Genomic DNA, 17180 nt, shown 5'->3' on the forward strand with positions numbered 1-17180 from the left:
AAGTGCATGAACTACTCTTAATCATGATTCACAACTAATTCAAGTTGGCCACTTACAAATCATTTGTACTGTACTACATGTTCGGGCTTCGTCTTTGTGAAAGAAATTTTCGACTCGTGCAGTCAAGCGTTACATTAGATTTTCGCAGCTGAGCTTAGACAAGACAAAGAGCGGGGCACCCCGGTCGGTTGGACATACAGGAAAAAAGGCAATATGCATACGCGCGTGGGACGGGTGGGAGATATGATACACACAGGGAAAACAGCGGAAAGTGACGTGGTGATCATGGTACTGCTGCGCCACCGACCTCTGCAACGGGCCCCGTCAGCAACACAGAGCAGGAAAGAAACTGGGAGGACGCACGCTCGACCATGACATCGATAGTGTCTACAAGGACGCGGGGTTAGTGCGCGATAAATAAATGAGAAAAGCGCGCACCGTTGTCCTCCATTTCGAGCGTCGATGGTGTGTCGTCGTCGTTTATTCGCGACCCGTCGTACAGAAACCTGGCAATGACAATTTAGCTTCGTTGACTTGAAAAATGACAAGATCGGCAAAGAAAGAGGGAGGATAGCGGATGCCCCCAGCACACGACTGAGGAGGAATCCCGGGAGAAAGTGAGGAGAGGCACAAAGCCGGCCACCCACCGAATGCTGCCCACGTCTTTGCCCACTTTGCTGGCATAAGCACCTTGTAGCTTGCTCAGCTTCGTGCTCTTCTTGATCTTGAAGAAAACTTCCTCGCCCGTCGAGCTCACGACCTGCAGAAAGCGTGTCCGGGAGAGAGGGGGAGGGAGAATAGAGTGAGCCACGTTGCTGGACCTCGGAAACTCGTCAAATATGCACCTTAATGTTAATGGTGCCCTGCGCGTCCTCAGATTTGACTGGCTCGTCCTGTTGCTGCTCGTCGGACATCGTGGGTTGTATACAATTTGTTTGGTGTCAAAGAAGATGCGGTGGGTTCAGTGAAAGAAGCGGCGAGCGAGAATGTCGAAGGCAAAAGGCCTGTGCGTGACACCGCCACTCGTGACCCGTGACATCGTCCCAATGGAAGGTCAATGTTGTGCAATGCCCATGGGCATATCCTGCAGGTCAGATATCCTGTGGGATAAATGGCCTTCAGGACAATTTATTTATCCCTATGAGGCTCCAACAGGTTACAGGAGACAATAATCTATCTTACTGTACGTGATTTCCTATAGAATAATAATTTCCTACCAAATATATTACTATATACAAGAGATTATTGCTATTTTCAAAAATGATGGCATTTCAAAAAAATAAAAAAATCTCATACATGCTCAGTCTCCCATGTCCTACAGCAACATATACTATTTCTTGTGCCGTCACTCAAGACTGTATCAACAATGCTGCAGCCAACATTCCAGACCCATTGCAAACTTGATGATCTCATGACGAGAGACTAGAGTCGTCGCCTAGTTGGGAAAGCATCTGGGGGAGATTCAATAGGCGTTGGTGCCAGTGTCGATATGTCTGAACCCTCCTGGTCCCTACGGTTTCGTTTGTAGGGAGTATATATGCAAAGTAGTAAGTAAGAGTTGGAGTAGTAGCCAGCGGCAAGGGACACGAAACATGACACTTTTCCGATTATGAGCCTAGCGCATCACACAAGATATATTTTTTCAGAATGCCATCATTTTCGAAAATAGCAATAAATAAAAATATTCTACAGAGTATAAAAGCTGATCATGCATATCAAACTCTCCTTCCTCAGCCCTCATGCTAATTTTGGGTAGATTCCCATACTATAAATTTTCTGTAAAACTTGAAAGGTTTATTTCCTATAGGATATGTCTGTTTCATGTATAACAGGTTTCATTATATATGATAAATATTAATGGAGAGGAGACTCCAGGTGCCCTATAGGATAACTGGTACTTGTTACTGCAGGATAACAGTCCTGGAGGGTATATACTAACCTGCAAAGATAATTATTATGTGCATACAGGGATATGATATGACCCCTCTACAGGATAGAAAAGGTCACCTGTAGAGAAAATGATCCTATAGGCGCTACAGGAGAAATATTACATATATACTACAGGTTTGATTTTTTTATCCTATAGGATAACCCATGGAAACATTCTTGTGGGCATGTTCCTATGGGCATTGCGGCACAGGATTGGCACTTTTCTGATTAACCAAGGTGTACACTAGCATATCCACAATATACTACACTAAAAGAACGAAATATAAACCCCCAGATAAATAGCTATCCGTCCCGGTTTTTGTGTTTGCCCTTCCCGTTGCTCTCCTTTTTGGCCAGCCTTGTCAGCAATTTCCGCGCCTTCTGATACTCGACATCCTCCTCGCTCGGAGACCGACGCTTGATCTGGTGATGGGCCATCGGCCATCGGCCTGTCGCATGCACACAACTGGTTGTGCCCGGGGGGTTGAGCAAGGTTCACACCAGGCAGTCAACAGGTTTGCACTAGGGATTGGCTATGATCCACATGGGTGCAAGGATGCTTGTGCCGGGGGAGGACTGTGCAAATGCCCAGGGAGAATAAACATTGCCCCCTATGTCCTAATAATAATAATAATAATAGCCTTATCAACCCGCCTGCCCACACCAGTTGTTACACCACCTTGACCACTGCCACATACTCATCGTGGCCTCGCGCCGCTACCCTCGCTCACCTCCCAAGGCCCGCCCTGCGCGACTTTGGCGTATGCAATCCGTCTGGCGGACACAACCGGCCGGCTCGCCGGAGCACGTGGTAACTTTTCCCACCGCCATCTTTTCCTTCTTTTCCCCTCCTCCTCCCTCTCGCTTTGCCTTCCATCTTCCCCCCTCCTCGAGCATCAATCCCAGCTGCAAATAAGCAACCGGACCGAGCCGCTGACGCCGACACACACGCAGAGATGGTGGCGCCGGCGGCCAAGCGCCTGCTTACCTCTTTGCAGGCTAGACCATGCAGCTGCAGCGCGGCCATAAGCCCCTCGCCCAGCATGACCACCACTCTTAACCCCCATCTTCTCCGCCAATCCAACCTCCCAGCCCACCTTCTTCTCCCAACCTCCCTCCCCGCTCGCTGCGTGCTCAACTTGAGTCCGCGCTGGGACGGATTCTCGTGCCGCTCGTTTGCATGGCGGGCGGATGGGTAAGGGCGGACTGGCTCTGTCTGCCCTTACTTGTTTTTTTTGGGCCGGTGGAGCCCGCCATCGTGGGTACTGGCCGGCATCCGCCCGGGCACTTGTTCGTGTGTGCCCGGGGCATATGGGCCGACCGACCCGGGTGGACACGGGCAAGTGCCCGGGGTCATTTGTTTGGTGGCACCCGGGCACTCGTTTGGTTGTACTCAGGGCGGCGGGTGAGAATCCGCCCGGACCGCTTGTTTGGTTGTACTCGGGCAGACGCAAGGGAGTGCCCGGGGCCGGGGGGACCAAAGCTGTCCCCCCGGGCTCTCCTTTGTCTGCGCCAAGGTGGATTCTCTGGCCAGTGGTTGGTGGTTCATCGTCACTGGTGTGCTTGCACTGAGGAGTTAGACGTCATATGTAGTATGTCGTGTAGGAGTAGTTACAATGTAATCATTTACTTTTCCAAAGCAAATTGTACATCCTGTCATTTAAATTGCTTAGAGATGTAAGTAATGGTTATGATAGGTATACCAATGACCACAGTGGAATGTTTATAAGAGGTAGAACACTATGTATTTGCTATGTATAACAAGGGCAGACAGCAAATATACCCTCATGGAATCCTATGGCTCCCCCCGGGGAATGTCATGCATGCACTAGGTGACAACCCCCAGTTACCCCTGTGCAATGGTGTTCGGGTGCATGGTGCACTCGAGGGAAGGTGCATGCGACAGGCCTGTCTCATGGCCGATGGCCCATCACCAGATCAAGCGACAATCTGCTCGCTCGAGTCTTCCCACATGTCTGGAGTCGAGCTCCGCGGCTGGGAACGCCCATTCCACGGGGCATGGTCCTCTCCATTTGCCTCGTCCTCATCGTCTGGCGAAGCCGGCGGTGTCGTCGAAAACGTTGGCTGCAGCGAAACTCGCACGCTTTTCCTGCGTTGTGGCGCTTGTGCGATTGGATGTTCGGCCGAAACCGTGCTCGCCGACAAGTCCGACGAAGCCCCCCGCCCGAAATCCTCAATGAGCGTATGGTCGATCGGGCTATCGTGAATGACCCCGTTCGTAACCTTGTGGTTGCTATAATCATGTGGCGGCGGGGGCGGCGGAGAATGCTCGCGTTCAGTCTCAGTCTCCTCGCCATCAGTGGCTTTGTCATCGCTTTCAAAGGTCTCGATACCAGTCGCATACGAAGAAATCGATGCTCCATCGTCAAAATCTTCCTCTTCCACCTCCTTCTCCTTTCCTTTGCCATTGACAATGATAGGCGGAGGCGATGGAACCAACATATGTATCGGGACTGGAGTAGGCCGAATGGCAACTGGAGCAACAATGGCGACAGGCTGTACTTGTGATGCTGGGGGTGATGGTGTTGCCGAGTTTCTCAAAGCACTCCTCAATGGCGACTTGGCGGGTAATTTCATTGACGAGCTGCGCGATGACGAAGGGCCAGCAACCATTTCTGGTCCCGCAAAAGTGCTGGGTACCGCAGGAGTCGAGAAAATCGATGCTGGAGCGCGAGGGAGGCCGTCAATAGGTATAATGGTTGCAGAACTAGTCGTCCGACCCCTTGATTCAGTGGAAGAAACAGAAACGTTAAGACGCGGGGCCTTGGCTTCTACCAATCCACTGGCCGTTGTCGTTGGAGTCGTTGAACTCCCCAAACCGACCCCATTATATGCAGCCCAGCCCGTCCGATTTGCTCGTGAAACACCTTCAACAATGCTCATCAAACTCGGTGCATCGCTAACCGACCGTGGCGCGGGATGGACCGGCAAACTCGAACGTTTCTCAGCCCGTGTTGTTGCCGAAGCAGTTGTGGGAGGTACCAAGGCATCAGCGGTAGATGCCCCAGAAACGCCCAACGACGAGCGACGCTTCTGTTTTGGCGAAATGACGATTTGCATCTCAGTGCTCGTATCCGACATCGAAGTTGCAGCACTTTCAACACTCCTAACAGTTCCCGAGCCATTGATTTTGCTCTTGCGACGCTTGACCGTCCCACCACCATCACTGGCCCAACCCTTGTCATCCTCCCCAGGGTCGGCTTCTGCCCGTCTCGGTAATACCAGCGCTCCTTGTCCGCCCACCCATTCTTCTGCTCTCCGAATTCCAACGTGGTCGTCATCCGTGAGGCCTCTTCTCCTGCGCTGAGACCCAATGTCGCTGACAACACGTTTGCGTGGACCTGCAACCGGTGTTGGTGGCTCGCTCCGAATATCGGGCTCGTCGTCGGACTCCGCAACATCTCGTTTGGCCCGCTTTAGTCGGGAAGCCGGTCCAACATCACTCCCACCACCATTAGGGCTACGACGCGTAAACAGCCCGCGAATGCTGCCGAAAAAACCAGAGTTGGTTTTGACAGGGACACTGATTGTACTGCTTCCATAAGTTGAATTGCGATGTAGTGCCCCAGTAGGTTTAGATGTCGTGTTGCGTTTGAGAAGCCCTCCGGCTTTGCTACTGGATGCATTTGGCAACTTGGTCGTTGAAGCAAATCGAGGGTTTTCGACAACTTCAAGTGCTTGCTCTTCTTCTTCTTCGGCAACACTACTCCCTTCTCCATCGTCCTGATTAAGATTTTCCTCAGTTATCCGCCGCGCCAGTACATGCGGAGCGAATTTCGATGAGGGAGAAGAAATGACAGGGACGAGGTCAACTGGGGGCAACATCATCTGGTGCTGATGATCCAGACTCGAAGGGGGTGGGGGCAGTGGGGCAGATGTGTCGATGTATAGGTTGATTTGTGAGGCCGATTGGGAGGGAGCTAGGGAAACATCGGAGCCAGAAACGCCTGGCAAAGGTTTATTGGAGTTTGGAGTCGATGGAGCAGGCAAGCTGGAGCCACCCTGGGCAGACAGAGCTCCAGCATGACCAGCCTCCTTCCAACGGGTACCACATTCTGCTAGCGCTCGACACCGGCCAGCTAGCCCATCACGAACAAGAGCTGCCCGCCGAATATCAAGCTCGGCTTCTTTTGCCGCAAGATGGGCTTCGCATGCTTGAAGCTCGGTTTGGGCGGCGACCAACTTCGCATTGGTAGGCGTGTTTGCCGAAAAAGGGAGCGAGGCTTGCGACTGATTCGGCGAGGAGGTCAAGGGAAGCGAGCCAGAGGACTGGGACGTATGGAGCGCAGGTTTAGACGCCTTGATTAAACGCGTTACTCTGTGAGATGGTTAGCACGTTGTCCGGACTTTATGACCGCAGCGAAATGACGTAGACGCCGTCCGTAACCCTGAGTAAACGTGGAAATCGACGCGGGCACTCCACACGTCCCTGCACAAGGAAACGAGGAGAAAACACAATAGAGGACACTCACAAAATCTCCCTGTCCCGCATGATGTTCCCAACTTCGTCTTCCAATGCCTTTAGACCCTTCAAATAGTCCCGCCAACGGTCGACAGCGGCGGCATAGTGTCGAAGTGCATCATCAGCTGCCGCTAGAGACCCCGCAACGGCGAGTATAAGATGCGCGGAAGCTGGCGAAGAGGCAGAGCCATATGCGGTGACGGAAGCGAGGGAGGCATTCGAGTGGTCAAGTAGTGTCGCGAGATGTTTCGCGTACTCCTTCTCTTGGGAAAGCAAGTTCCCAAGTAGTCGAGAGTCGGCAGGACGGTGAACCATCGACTGGGTTCAGCGCCAAAGCCGCTTGGCCAGGAGTCGGTTGGGGTAAGGAGTTGGTGGTTGGAAGAAGAATGGAGGTTGTCAATTGACAGCGCCGATTGATGGCGCGCACTTTGCTTCCATCTCTGACGTATGCAGTTCCAACGACATTCACAAACCTCCTACACTTGCTTTGCTGCGAAGACAAACCACGCGGAAGCTACTACAATGCTTAGGAAAAACGGCGAAATTTGAGCACTCCCAAAAATATTATCATTATTTTTGGGATCATATCCTGCGCCTACTGTGGTTCCCGCTGATTGGGTAATTTCCCATTGACTGGGTAATCGCAAAGTCCTAGCATAGTTTTTTGCATAGTGCTTCCGGTATCATCCGGGATGGGTTTTGTAGCCAATTAAGTATATCCTTACAAAAAATTAGAGGTATCCGTGAGGAGATGGTGTGCCGGCGCAGTGGCCGATCATGCGACTCGTGTAATATTTGGGTCCAGATACCCATTTTCTGTTGTTGAAGGGGGAGGTTATTATCCAGAACACCTGGGCAACCTCTATATGCCTAATAAGTAACATTGAGTGTGTTGATACCTATTTCTATGCACCAGTCGCTCCGTAGCGTTGAAATTGAGACAAATGTGACACCCTGTCACGGGCCCATCAAATCTAGCAATGGCTCAAGATAACGAAGAAGAAATGTCTTGGGGTCAAAATTTAGACTTCAGGGTGGCATATAAGGCCGCTTATACCTTTGTGGCATATTTATTGCCCAGTACACACTCAGGAGAGCTCAAATACGAAGTTTGGACCCAAATATTACACAGGTCGCATGATCGGCCACTGCGCCGGCACACCATCTCCTCACGGATACCTCTAATTTTTTGTAAGGATATACTTAATAGGCTACAAAACCCATCCCGGATGATACCGGAAGCACTATGCAAAAAACTATGCTAGGACTTTGCGATTACCCAGTCAATGGGAAATTACCCAATCAGCGGGAACCACAGTATGAGTATTCAACTATTACCTAGCTCGCTTGCTTAGTTAACCCTGATAGTAAACATCCTTGGTGCACCGTATAAAGAGTCGATTGCGGAATCATCTAGTGTCAATTATATGGATATGAATTCCGCAAGCAACGGACACGACCGAAATCTAAGCTGCTGCCTTATTCTGCGCAACTACCACCACCTAGTAGGGCTGGTAGTGGAACTGAACATCTTGGGAAGTGATATTCAAGATATGCTCGCTCTCCCGCAAGCCACCGCTCAATCTCATGAAGTGCCCAAAGATCATTGTCTGGCACTGACACACGGCTTGAATACTCCCAGCCAAACGTCGCCCCTTTCCGATTTTTCAACGACTCGCCTTGCGGCAAGCAGGAATCAAAATCAATGATGACTGGACGCCCATCTTGAGCGAGCATGATGTTATCCGGGTTGAGGTCGTTCTGAGAGCATCAGCAAACGACATCGTAGAGTGAAGCAGAACCTACATGAACATAGCCGAGAGAATGGAGGTGCAGGAGTCCTGCTCGAATTCCGTCGATAATCGAAGAAGGCTCTGCCTGAGGAAGGCTCTCTCCATCATCCAGCTCCTCGAAAGCTGCGCGAAGTGTCTTTGAATGGCGTTCAAAGCAGAGGCCCGCGATATGAAAACTGTCCGGGTGAGGGAGATAGCCCAAATACCGGCACAGATTTGGATGGGGTTGCTTTCTCAGAGCTTCGCATATCTGCAACTCATGAAGTTGAATATCGGCGTCAGTGAAAAGTGGCAGCCGCTCTGGATCTGGGTCATAGGACGAGGGTTCAACGGATTTGACATGCACGTTTGCGTCCGACTCGGACCCTTGCGGCGCAATTGTCAGCCTTGTGCCAATGGACGGATCCGGAATGCGCGCTCGGTAATAGTCTCGTGGAACGAGTGTTGCACTTTTGAAGAATTGATGCATTGCTTCAGGAGAGTCGTCATAGGTTTCCTGGTTGTGGCGATAGCAGTAATAATCGCCGTTTTCTATGAACAACATGTCGTAGTATTCCATCACGACATGCCCTTCGCGCTCATAGATGTCATCGTTCAGAACGCCTGCCGCCCAAAGCAAGCGAAAGTCAGATCCTCCTAGCGCAGCGAGGACCGAGTGAGCTGCGAAGCGTCATGACAAGGCCACATACCTTGTGTGTCCGACATGGTAGTCAAGACTCATAAAAGCACCAGATGACAAATTGATGTGGCTCACACATGTACACACACACCAAATTTTCTATGATTGAAGGTAGGTGGACAAGCTTAAGCGGTGTAGCACATACTGATTAGAAATAGAGTCCAAGTGGGTTATTGAACCATGTACTTCTGCCAGTGAGTACTTAGGCGACCATTGATGCTAAACCAGTATATGAGCTGAGGTTAGTCCGAGTCAAGAAATAAGTAGCTTGATGTCAGCTTGGCTGCACGAGGGGGTCGTGATAAGATAATATCCGCTGTTCAGTGGTGGCTAGTAAGTATGAACCCAAAAACGATTTTCTATGACCGTTTTAGTAAGGACCCAAGTTGTGTAACATGGCTGACGTACGAGGGATCGAGCCCTGTCTCTTTTTCTCGACAAACTGTTCCACCACAAACCAGTAGAGTCGTGGCCGGCCCTCCGTCAGAACACCAGAAAACCAATCAAAAGCAACTGTTACAACAACACGCGGATCGCGGACCTCGGTGGAAACCACCGCAGCCCACCCTTCAATCTCGTCAGGGACACCGGTTAGGAGGAGGGCCACGAACACTGGGGGCATTACCTAAGGCGTGCTGGAACACGCGGGCCGGCCGCAGAGCTCACCGCGTACCTACCGCGGGCTTGCTCAGTGACAACTTTCTTTGTCCTAGGACAAAGAAATTCTTTGTTTCTGGGTCCGCGCTAGCAACGCGGCTGGCCCGCGGTAGGTACGAGGTCAGCCACGCGTTTGACCCGCGTGTTCCGGCAAGCCGTAGGCTGTGCCCCTAGTGGAATTGAAGTTTTTTGCATCCTTTTTCACTCAATAGCAGCACCATGTCCTCGAGAAGAGGCAATGAATCCAACGCAAGATGCGTCAAGCAAGGGAGGCGGATGAGAAAGGGTACTGCGCGTGGGTCGGTATTGAGGAATGAATCGAGTAGCTCCAAATGAGTGAGACAGGAGAAAAAACTATCCTGTGGGTTCAGCTCGGGACCAGGCAGAGCTTGGTGGATGTGAAAAACAAGGTATTGAGGCTTTGGAGAGAGGGCGCGAAACAGTGAGAACATCTCAGAGGCAATTTCCGTGGTGAGGAAGCCCATGGCAAAGCCAATGCTCCTCGTACATAGAGGCAAGACGGTGCGTATTCGTGCAAGGAGGTCAAGATTTATAGTGTATTTAAAGTCGAGGACAACCCGAGGTTTCGTAGCGACAGCTGCCATAAGTGCTTCCTGTGCGCGGTCCATATTTGGTCGAAGGATCACCTCGCGAAAGAGCATCGGCTCCAGCCTGAAAGTGTGTGCTAGATGGCCTATGAATCCCAAAAGAACGTACCAGATGTGGGTGCGACGAGCAATCAAAAGTAACTTGGGGACATCCAAGATGTTCATCTCTGCCGCTGTTTCCAGTATCTCTCGTTCCAGCTCCGGTAAAAGTTTTGCTAGCCCCCTCAACATGGTGGTCGGTGGAAGGTGAATTGTTAATGGCGCGTGATCTACATTCTGCCACCCCTGTCGACGCTGAAAAGTCGAGCCTTCTATTGGAATTGGAACAACTTGAAAAACATCATGTGACAAATTGATGGGAATTCAATATCAGGCAGTAACTCGTCTGAGTTCCAAGTTTACACAGCTACATATACGACAGAGGCGGCAAGGTCGGGATAAGGGCCCTCAAGTCCTCCTTTATTAACTCTGGGGGCAGCATCGCAATCATGTCCATCGGTGCACGCCGAACCAAAGCTAACAGATTTAATCGCAGCTCGCGCAACGATTTGCTCTCCTCGCCATCATCCGGCTCTTCCGTCTTCACAGAAGTCTGCATCCGCACGATCAGCTTTGCAGTATAGTCCAGGACGGCCTTCGTTTGTGCTGGCGTCGACATGATTCCAGCGGCAACTCCGATTGCCTTGCCCGCCCATTCGTTCTCGCTCTCGGTGACATCGGCTGGTGTGTGGAGAAGAGAACCCATATCAAGTTTGTGTGCCAGAACTTGTTGAATGAGTCTGAGCGTCGCAAACGCAGCAGGGCGGGACATTCTGCGCAAGCGCGATTTGAGCAGGAAGTTTGTCGTCCTTTAGTTCTGGTTCATCAGCCCGGCCCTTTGTCTCCTGAGATGAACCAAGTTCTCGCACGACCCGTTCGATAAGCTCGCTCCTGCCATCGACAAGGGGGGTGACGATATTTTGCTCAACCCAAGAAGCCAGACTACAACCGAGTGGAAACTGGTCAGGTTGATCATCGATATCTTCCATCTTGATATCTTCTCCATCCTCTTCATCCGTATCCAATGGCGGTGAGGAGATGAACTCCGCCAGGCTGCGAACGTAGGCCAACCCCTCAACTCCACCATAAAGCATATCGATTATATAACCTTCTGCTTCCAATTTCCGTTCCTTTCCCCAATACTCTTTCTCCGGCTCGGTCGCCCGGACTTCGAATACGTTGGTCAAGGTAGACAAATGACGCGGCGGAGCTTCAACAGTAGCTTTAACGGCATCCTTAGCCAGCTTTTCCGCCTCATCATGGAGCTCGGGAACGACGCCACCAATCCTGCTATGCAATAGACCCGCGACTTTGGCGAAAGAGCCAAAGTCAAGTATGTGGGCCTCACGAGGCTCCTCCCATGATCTCTCATACACTGGTGGTGGATCCAGAGGTCGTCTATTGCCAAAATTACGATGAACAGTCCAGTGACGCAGATTTGATGGAATAGATGGTATTGGCGTTGGCCGAAGGTCTTGTGGTAAGAGAGTTGGAAGAGGATAGAGGTTAGTGATGTTTGGAGCTGGGGTTTCTCCAATAGGGTCTGGCGTGTCACGAGAGGGTGTGGCAGATGCATGAACATTATTCGATTGTGGTTTCGGTGGTGGCGGAGGGAAGATGGGGGTGAGTAGAGGCCGGGTCAGTGGATCGGGAACGAGAGCAGAGAGATGAGTAAAAGGGTCTTCAATTGCGCGGTAGTCTAGACTACCGTCGGTCCGTGTTGGCGGACCATGTGTCTCTATTCGCAGTCGTTCTTTCTTCGTCTTATATTTCTTCGCTGCACAAGTTATTTAGATCATCAATGGATTGGGAAATGAGAACAGGGCACAGACCTTTCAGCTTCAAGCTCAGCATTGTCCTCGCCCAAGCTGACCCTGGAGGAAATGCGCCTAAACCTTCTTTGGAGCCAGGCATCCGACCTTCTGCATCTATGAGTTCCTTCACTGCTGCGGTGGGGTTCGTCTCCATCGCATTATCTTTTGCGGCTCGAGGTCGCAGAGGTCCACGCCTGAATGATGTCGAAACCAGCGCGGGAAACCCAAGGCCGATTGACGGAGACCTGCTCCTTTCGGGCCCAGCCATCTCAGCCTCCTCTAACGCAGCGGTGTAGTCTTCAGCAGTATCGTCCTCTTTCTCTATTTCAATATTCCAGTCCGTTTCGTATTGAATTACAGTCGATGCTGCCTTGGTAATTTGGTCGAGACCCCATGCTTCGATGCGTTCGGCTTCAGTGTGGTAGATATTGTCGGGGGGATTGAATAGCTTTGCATTGCCAGTTACAAGACGGAAGTCCTCCTGGGACAAGTATGAGCGCCGATTGAACACGAAATGGAATATGAACGGACTGTAAACTCCTCTAGTGAACGATACCGACCACGTTGAACTTTAATTGACATTGTGCCAAAGTCCATCGGCCTCTTGATAATATCGGAGTAGCCTGGCACCTGAGATGCGTTCACCGGCTTCGAGAAAAAGAGGTAATCGTCTTTCCTATGGGATCGTTAGAGAAAGACACAAGAATGAATGGATCGCGCACTTCTTCAGCATAGCTAGCAGCCTTGCGAGTACCTCCTTCAATGGTTTCAGTTTCACGGGCTTTGGTGGCGCCTTCTCATCCGCATATTCAGAGAATGCGAACTTTCTCTTGGACTTCGATTTGGATTTGGATGTTGAGCCCTTGGTTTTAGGCTTAGACGACTTGGATTTCTTTGACGGACCTGCGATGGGCGGTTCATAATAGTTGGGAGTTACTCGTGGAGTTTGTTGAATCACTGGTGGCGGTTGTAGGTCGCGGCGAGGGGGCAAAATGAGCTTGAGTTTGGGAAGAGATTGTGGAGGAGCGGGAGGGGCTGAATCCGGAGATTCCGAGTCAGATTGGCTGCCTGTCGAGGATCCGGAGCTCCAATAGTCCATATCTACGCCCGTTAGCGAGACGCGTCCACTGACGCGTGCTGGACGAAATCAGGAGGTGTGACTGTTACTTCGTGATTGTCACGTCGTGACAGCTTTCTCCCTCAAGTTCCTCAACCTCGAGTCCTCGACTTTGAGAGGTTGTGGTTATCCTCCCTGAAAACTGAATCTCATAAAAACATACATTGACTTACCACCGCACCGAATTAACCACTCTCAAGCTATCGATTTTTCCGATCTTGCACACAGAAAAGAAGGAAAACAGGCAGTCAAGCTGTTATTCTCTCTCCGATCCTTGGAAAGAATCTACATTTTCCAGCATCAACTCCGACGCACATAGCCATAACTCATGACCTCCCATGACGCCGCAACGCGCTCAAGATTCCGAACGGACCACGACGCTTGTGCTCCGCCCCGAGGACTCAAGTCAGAAGCATCGTGCTTCGAATACCGTGTAAATCGCTTCTTTTGTGCTTCTGTCGTTCTTCTCAGCATCGAACCGTTGACAGCCGTGCTGACCATCCAGCCATGAACTTTATTGACTCTGTAAGTAGGTTTGCATGAACAACTCATGAAGCTTGTTGTTGATTTGATTCGAAGCTGATTGACGACAGCCGGACGTGCAATCTCTTCTTCAACGGAATCCTTGTCACATATCCGTTTACCGCCGATATATCCTCATGACATCAGTCCCTCCTCGCTTGGATTCAGAATCAACTTGCACATCTGGAATCCAACTGACAATGTGTGTGTTTCCGCAAATTGGGTGGAAACTGTATATGAGCTCAACCACTATAAGTCATGATAGAAACTGATGGTTCTCCATCTACATTTTTGCTGGCTTCCTCAGGAACTGAACACCTAGTCCAAGGAGTGACAGGCTTGTGACATGATCGACGCGATCCGCTTCCGATTCCGTTGTCCCGTTGCCTCCCGTTGCCCGAGATCATCGATACCAACCTTTTCTCATAAATCTCGTCGCAACCGCTTGGGTGTTCCAGACCGGGACCCTCTAATCGCCGCTCTGCTCCCTCAAGTAAGCCCTTCCGACATCGAAGTGAATGTTATCATCGATAGAGCTGTGTTGTGCGAGACAGACACGACGGGAAAAAATGGGTAGCAACCAGAAGGGAGTTGATTCTTGGAATGGACCCAAGAGTGTGGTACGCCCCTGCTATCCTTGGTCTTATTGCACTGTGCATAGAGCGGCATACATATGCTAACCAAAGCTATTTCTACGGGTGTTTTGACTGAAACGTTCGCGGCGGCGCAGTTTACCCACTAAGTAAAATTCCCATTGCCATGTGCCAGCCACGCGCCCTCAAACATCTCGTCCTCGAAAACCCGAGATGATGAATCCTTTGAATCTGCCATTTGGGGGGCCAGGAATACCACTCCGATCATCGCTAGCTCGGAGAGCGCCGCTGTCTCCGTCTTTGGCTTCAGCGTCCCAAGCCCTTAAAATCAGGCGCACGCCCCCAAACGAGGGTTTTCTTATCACTGTGATTCCGGTGGATCTTATTGCGTGAGTGGGCAATATCTTTAATTATGGTCGTTGGGACGGATGTTCAGTGTAAATTGACCGAGACTGTGCTCAATGAATCGCACGCAAACTTGTCATTTCGGAATCCGGCCGAATGACATAAGCGGGGGGTGACACTGGTTTATGTCATGTCGTCGTTGCCTGATTCGGCTACATGAGCCGCAACTGTTGCTACCGTTGTTTGGCTTCAAGCACAGCGCCGAGGACCATCGGGCCGTCGTTTCTGCCCAGATAACCCACTAGGACCACCTAGTGGCCGTTGTAAATGGTGAAGCTGGGCCGAGGCGCGTAATTGCGCATCGAACGCGCCAGCCAATGTTTGGAATGGTTCCGAAAGATTACGGAATGTATGGTTTTCATTAACTGCCATTTGGTTGCGACCTCATTTACGCGAAGACTATTTGGGGCTAGGCGTCACATGAAATATACTCCACTGGGTTCCTGGTGTTTTTCTCTTCTCAACCACCACCTCTTCCTCTTTCCTTCCTAATTCTGCATGCGCCTGGGTTCTGATTCACCTTCAATGTGTTGAATTGTGCGTTGGGTTCTTACCTCTGCACCACCCGCCCACCAAATCGCTGCATTGCATGTCTAAATCTCGTTCAGCTACGCCCAAACCTAATCTCCGCGTCCCCGCTACCTCTCATTCCCCGTCATCTTCACGAACGCCGACCAACGATCCTACCACCACCACTGCTGCTGTCTCCCTCACTAGACCTTCAACGAACCCTTCTGGAGAAATTTCTCCCATCCACCAGCAGCTTCCCCACGTCCATTCATTTGTATCATCGCAAACTTCTCCCAAAGACCACCCACGCCCTTCTCCTGAACCTTCCAGTCCACGAATGGCGAAACGAATGCGACGTAACTCCCCAGACGAAGAGTCATCAGACTCAGAGAGCCGACATGACGAGCACCAGTCCCGCTCCTCATCCGAAGCTTCACGATCTCCCCAAGCCCAAGCACCTCTTCCCCTGAAGAAAAAGCGTACAAGGACTCTGACCACGCCCCACCAATCAGCGGTCCTTCACGCTTTACTTGCTCAGTCGCGATTTCCGACGACAGCGATGAGAGAAGAAGTCGGACGTGCCATTGGGCTCAGCGCACGGAAGGTCCAGGTGAGCTAAACTGTCATCTCCGCCAAAGCCTTTTTCCTGACCATGTGCCCTAAATCTGTATAGATTTGGTTTCAAGTAAGTTATTTGTGTGTTATCACTACGCGACACGATACTAATCTCCTTTCCCCAGAATCAGCGTCAAAAAGCGCGTCGACCAGGAGCCCAACAGCAGCAGCAGAGCCAGAGCCATACCCAGAGTGGCGTACTTGCATCTCAGCCATACCCGACTTACCCGAATCTATTGGCTCCCGTCCCTGGTGCATTTACTGGTCAACCCCCATTTAGTGGTGGCTTCCCACTTGGGGCTCTCGACACCTCGCAGGCGCAGTTACTGGGGCCTGGAATACCAGGCCCTAGTACAACAGCTCCTCGCCAGCGAGGTCGTCCTGTTTTACATGTCTCTCCTACGGACCACCACCCGCGAGAGCGCCCTTCTTTGTCGCCATACTCAGCTCCCCCACGTTCACGTTCTGGCCTAGAAGATTCGTTACCCAGTTTTCGTCCTCGTCAGCATGATCCAGCACGAACACTTCCTCCATTGGATTTTACTCACCAACCCATGCGCCGGAGTGATATGTCCCCTTCATCTTATCTGCTGGGTGGCTCCGCTCCCCCGACTCCGTTTGGAGGTTCTCCTCCGGACTCAGCATCAACGTCCGCCTCTTTCCGACCCTCACCGCCTGGCCTTTCTCGATCACGCTCTCCGTCTCCACAGTTTGCCCACAACCTCCCGCCTCCAGGTCTTGAGACACAGTTACCGTCATACTCCTCGACTGTGTTGGGTCTACCGCCTCCATTCACGTTACAGCCACAACCACAGTGGGCTTCACACCGACCCCCATCTCGGCCAGACACATCATCTTCCTGGTCCCAGACTCGTGTTTTGCCTTTGGCTAGTCTGCAACCCACACATGACGATGATGACAACACTCCCCGTCTCGAAGCAGCTCGGCCACCAACTGCATCGAGTTCTCGAGTGGGTCGATATGACCCCGTTCGCGGTGGCTTTGTTCCCACAGGGACCCCCTCCCCCCCTGCCTAGTGGCTTTCTCTCCCTCCCCCTCTCTTCGTTCATGCCCCCTTAATTCTAGTGGTCGGGATCGTTCACGTTTACTCACGAACCCTCACGTCGCATTTCCACGACGAATAGTCCCTCATTTGTTGTTGTTGTCCACGCACACACCCTGACGCCCTGTCCTGTCCTTTACTCTATCACGACACTCACTCGCTCGCTCACTACCGCCCGGATCTCGCTTGTTGCTCTCACTAATCTAACAACTCCGGTGTACTAATAACTAGCTAATACTCTCCCTTATATGGTGCGTCTCCTAATAGGACTACTTCGAGACACTCTACCGTGACTTTTTTACTTGACCCGTGTATCGCTTAAAATTATCCAAGCCAAGTGTAGTATTTGTCCT

At 51.3% G+C, this 17180-nt stretch overlaps 4 protein-coding genes across 4 annotated transcripts; 1 reads left to right on the forward strand and 3 right to left on the reverse strand.

Annotated features, from left to right (window-relative positions):
* Positions 1-283: 283 nt before the first annotated feature.
* MIND_01321900 (Ubiquitin-like domain-containing protein) lies at positions 284-914 on the reverse strand (the record flags this gene model as incomplete). The annotated part of the gene is made up of 5 exons (XM_037369671.1): positions 284-309; positions 364-387; positions 439-506; positions 648-760; positions 846-914. 5 exons carry the CDS (start codon positions 912-914, stop codon positions 284-286), a joined length of 300 nt encoding a protein of 99 aa, XP_037214169.1.
* A 2953-nt stretch (positions 915-3867) lies between these two features.
* Positions 3868-6727, reverse strand: MIND_01322000 (uncharacterized protein; the record flags this gene model as incomplete). Its single annotated transcript, XM_037369672.1, has 2 exons — positions 3868-6268; positions 6423-6727. The coding sequence occupies 2 exons, from the start codon at positions 6725-6727 to the stop codon at positions 3868-3870; spliced, it is 2706 nt and encodes a 901-aa protein (XP_037214170.1).
* A 3828-nt stretch (positions 6728-10555) lies between these two features.
* On the reverse strand, positions 10556-13149 carry MIND_01322200 (Bromodomain-containing 7; the record flags this gene model as incomplete). The annotated part of the gene is made up of 5 exons (XM_037369673.1): positions 12725-13149; positions 12534-12678; positions 12021-12483; positions 10916-11965; positions 10556-10869 (listed from the first exon to the last, which is right to left on the reverse strand). Exons 1-5 carry the CDS (start codon positions 13099-13101, stop codon positions 10556-10558), a joined length of 2349 nt encoding a protein of 782 aa, XP_037214171.1. The 5' UTR covers positions 13102-13149.
* A 2079-nt stretch (positions 13150-15228) lies between these two features.
* Positions 15229-16801, forward strand: MIND_01322300 (Homeobox protein OTX1; the record flags this gene model as incomplete). The annotated part of the gene is made up of 3 exons (XM_037369674.1): positions 15229-15759; positions 15823-15834; positions 15890-16801. 3 exons carry the CDS (start codon positions 15229-15231, stop codon positions 16799-16801), a joined length of 1455 nt encoding a protein of 484 aa, XP_037214172.1.
* Positions 16802-17180: the final 379 nt, after the last annotated feature.

Source organism: Mycena indigotica, assembly GCF_014461135.1.
Source record: "Mycena indigotica strain 171206Taipei chromosome Unknown Mind.scaff0014, whole genome shotgun sequence".
Taxonomy (NCBI): Eukaryota; Fungi; Basidiomycota; class Agaricomycetes; order Agaricales; family Mycenaceae; genus Mycena; species Mycena indigotica.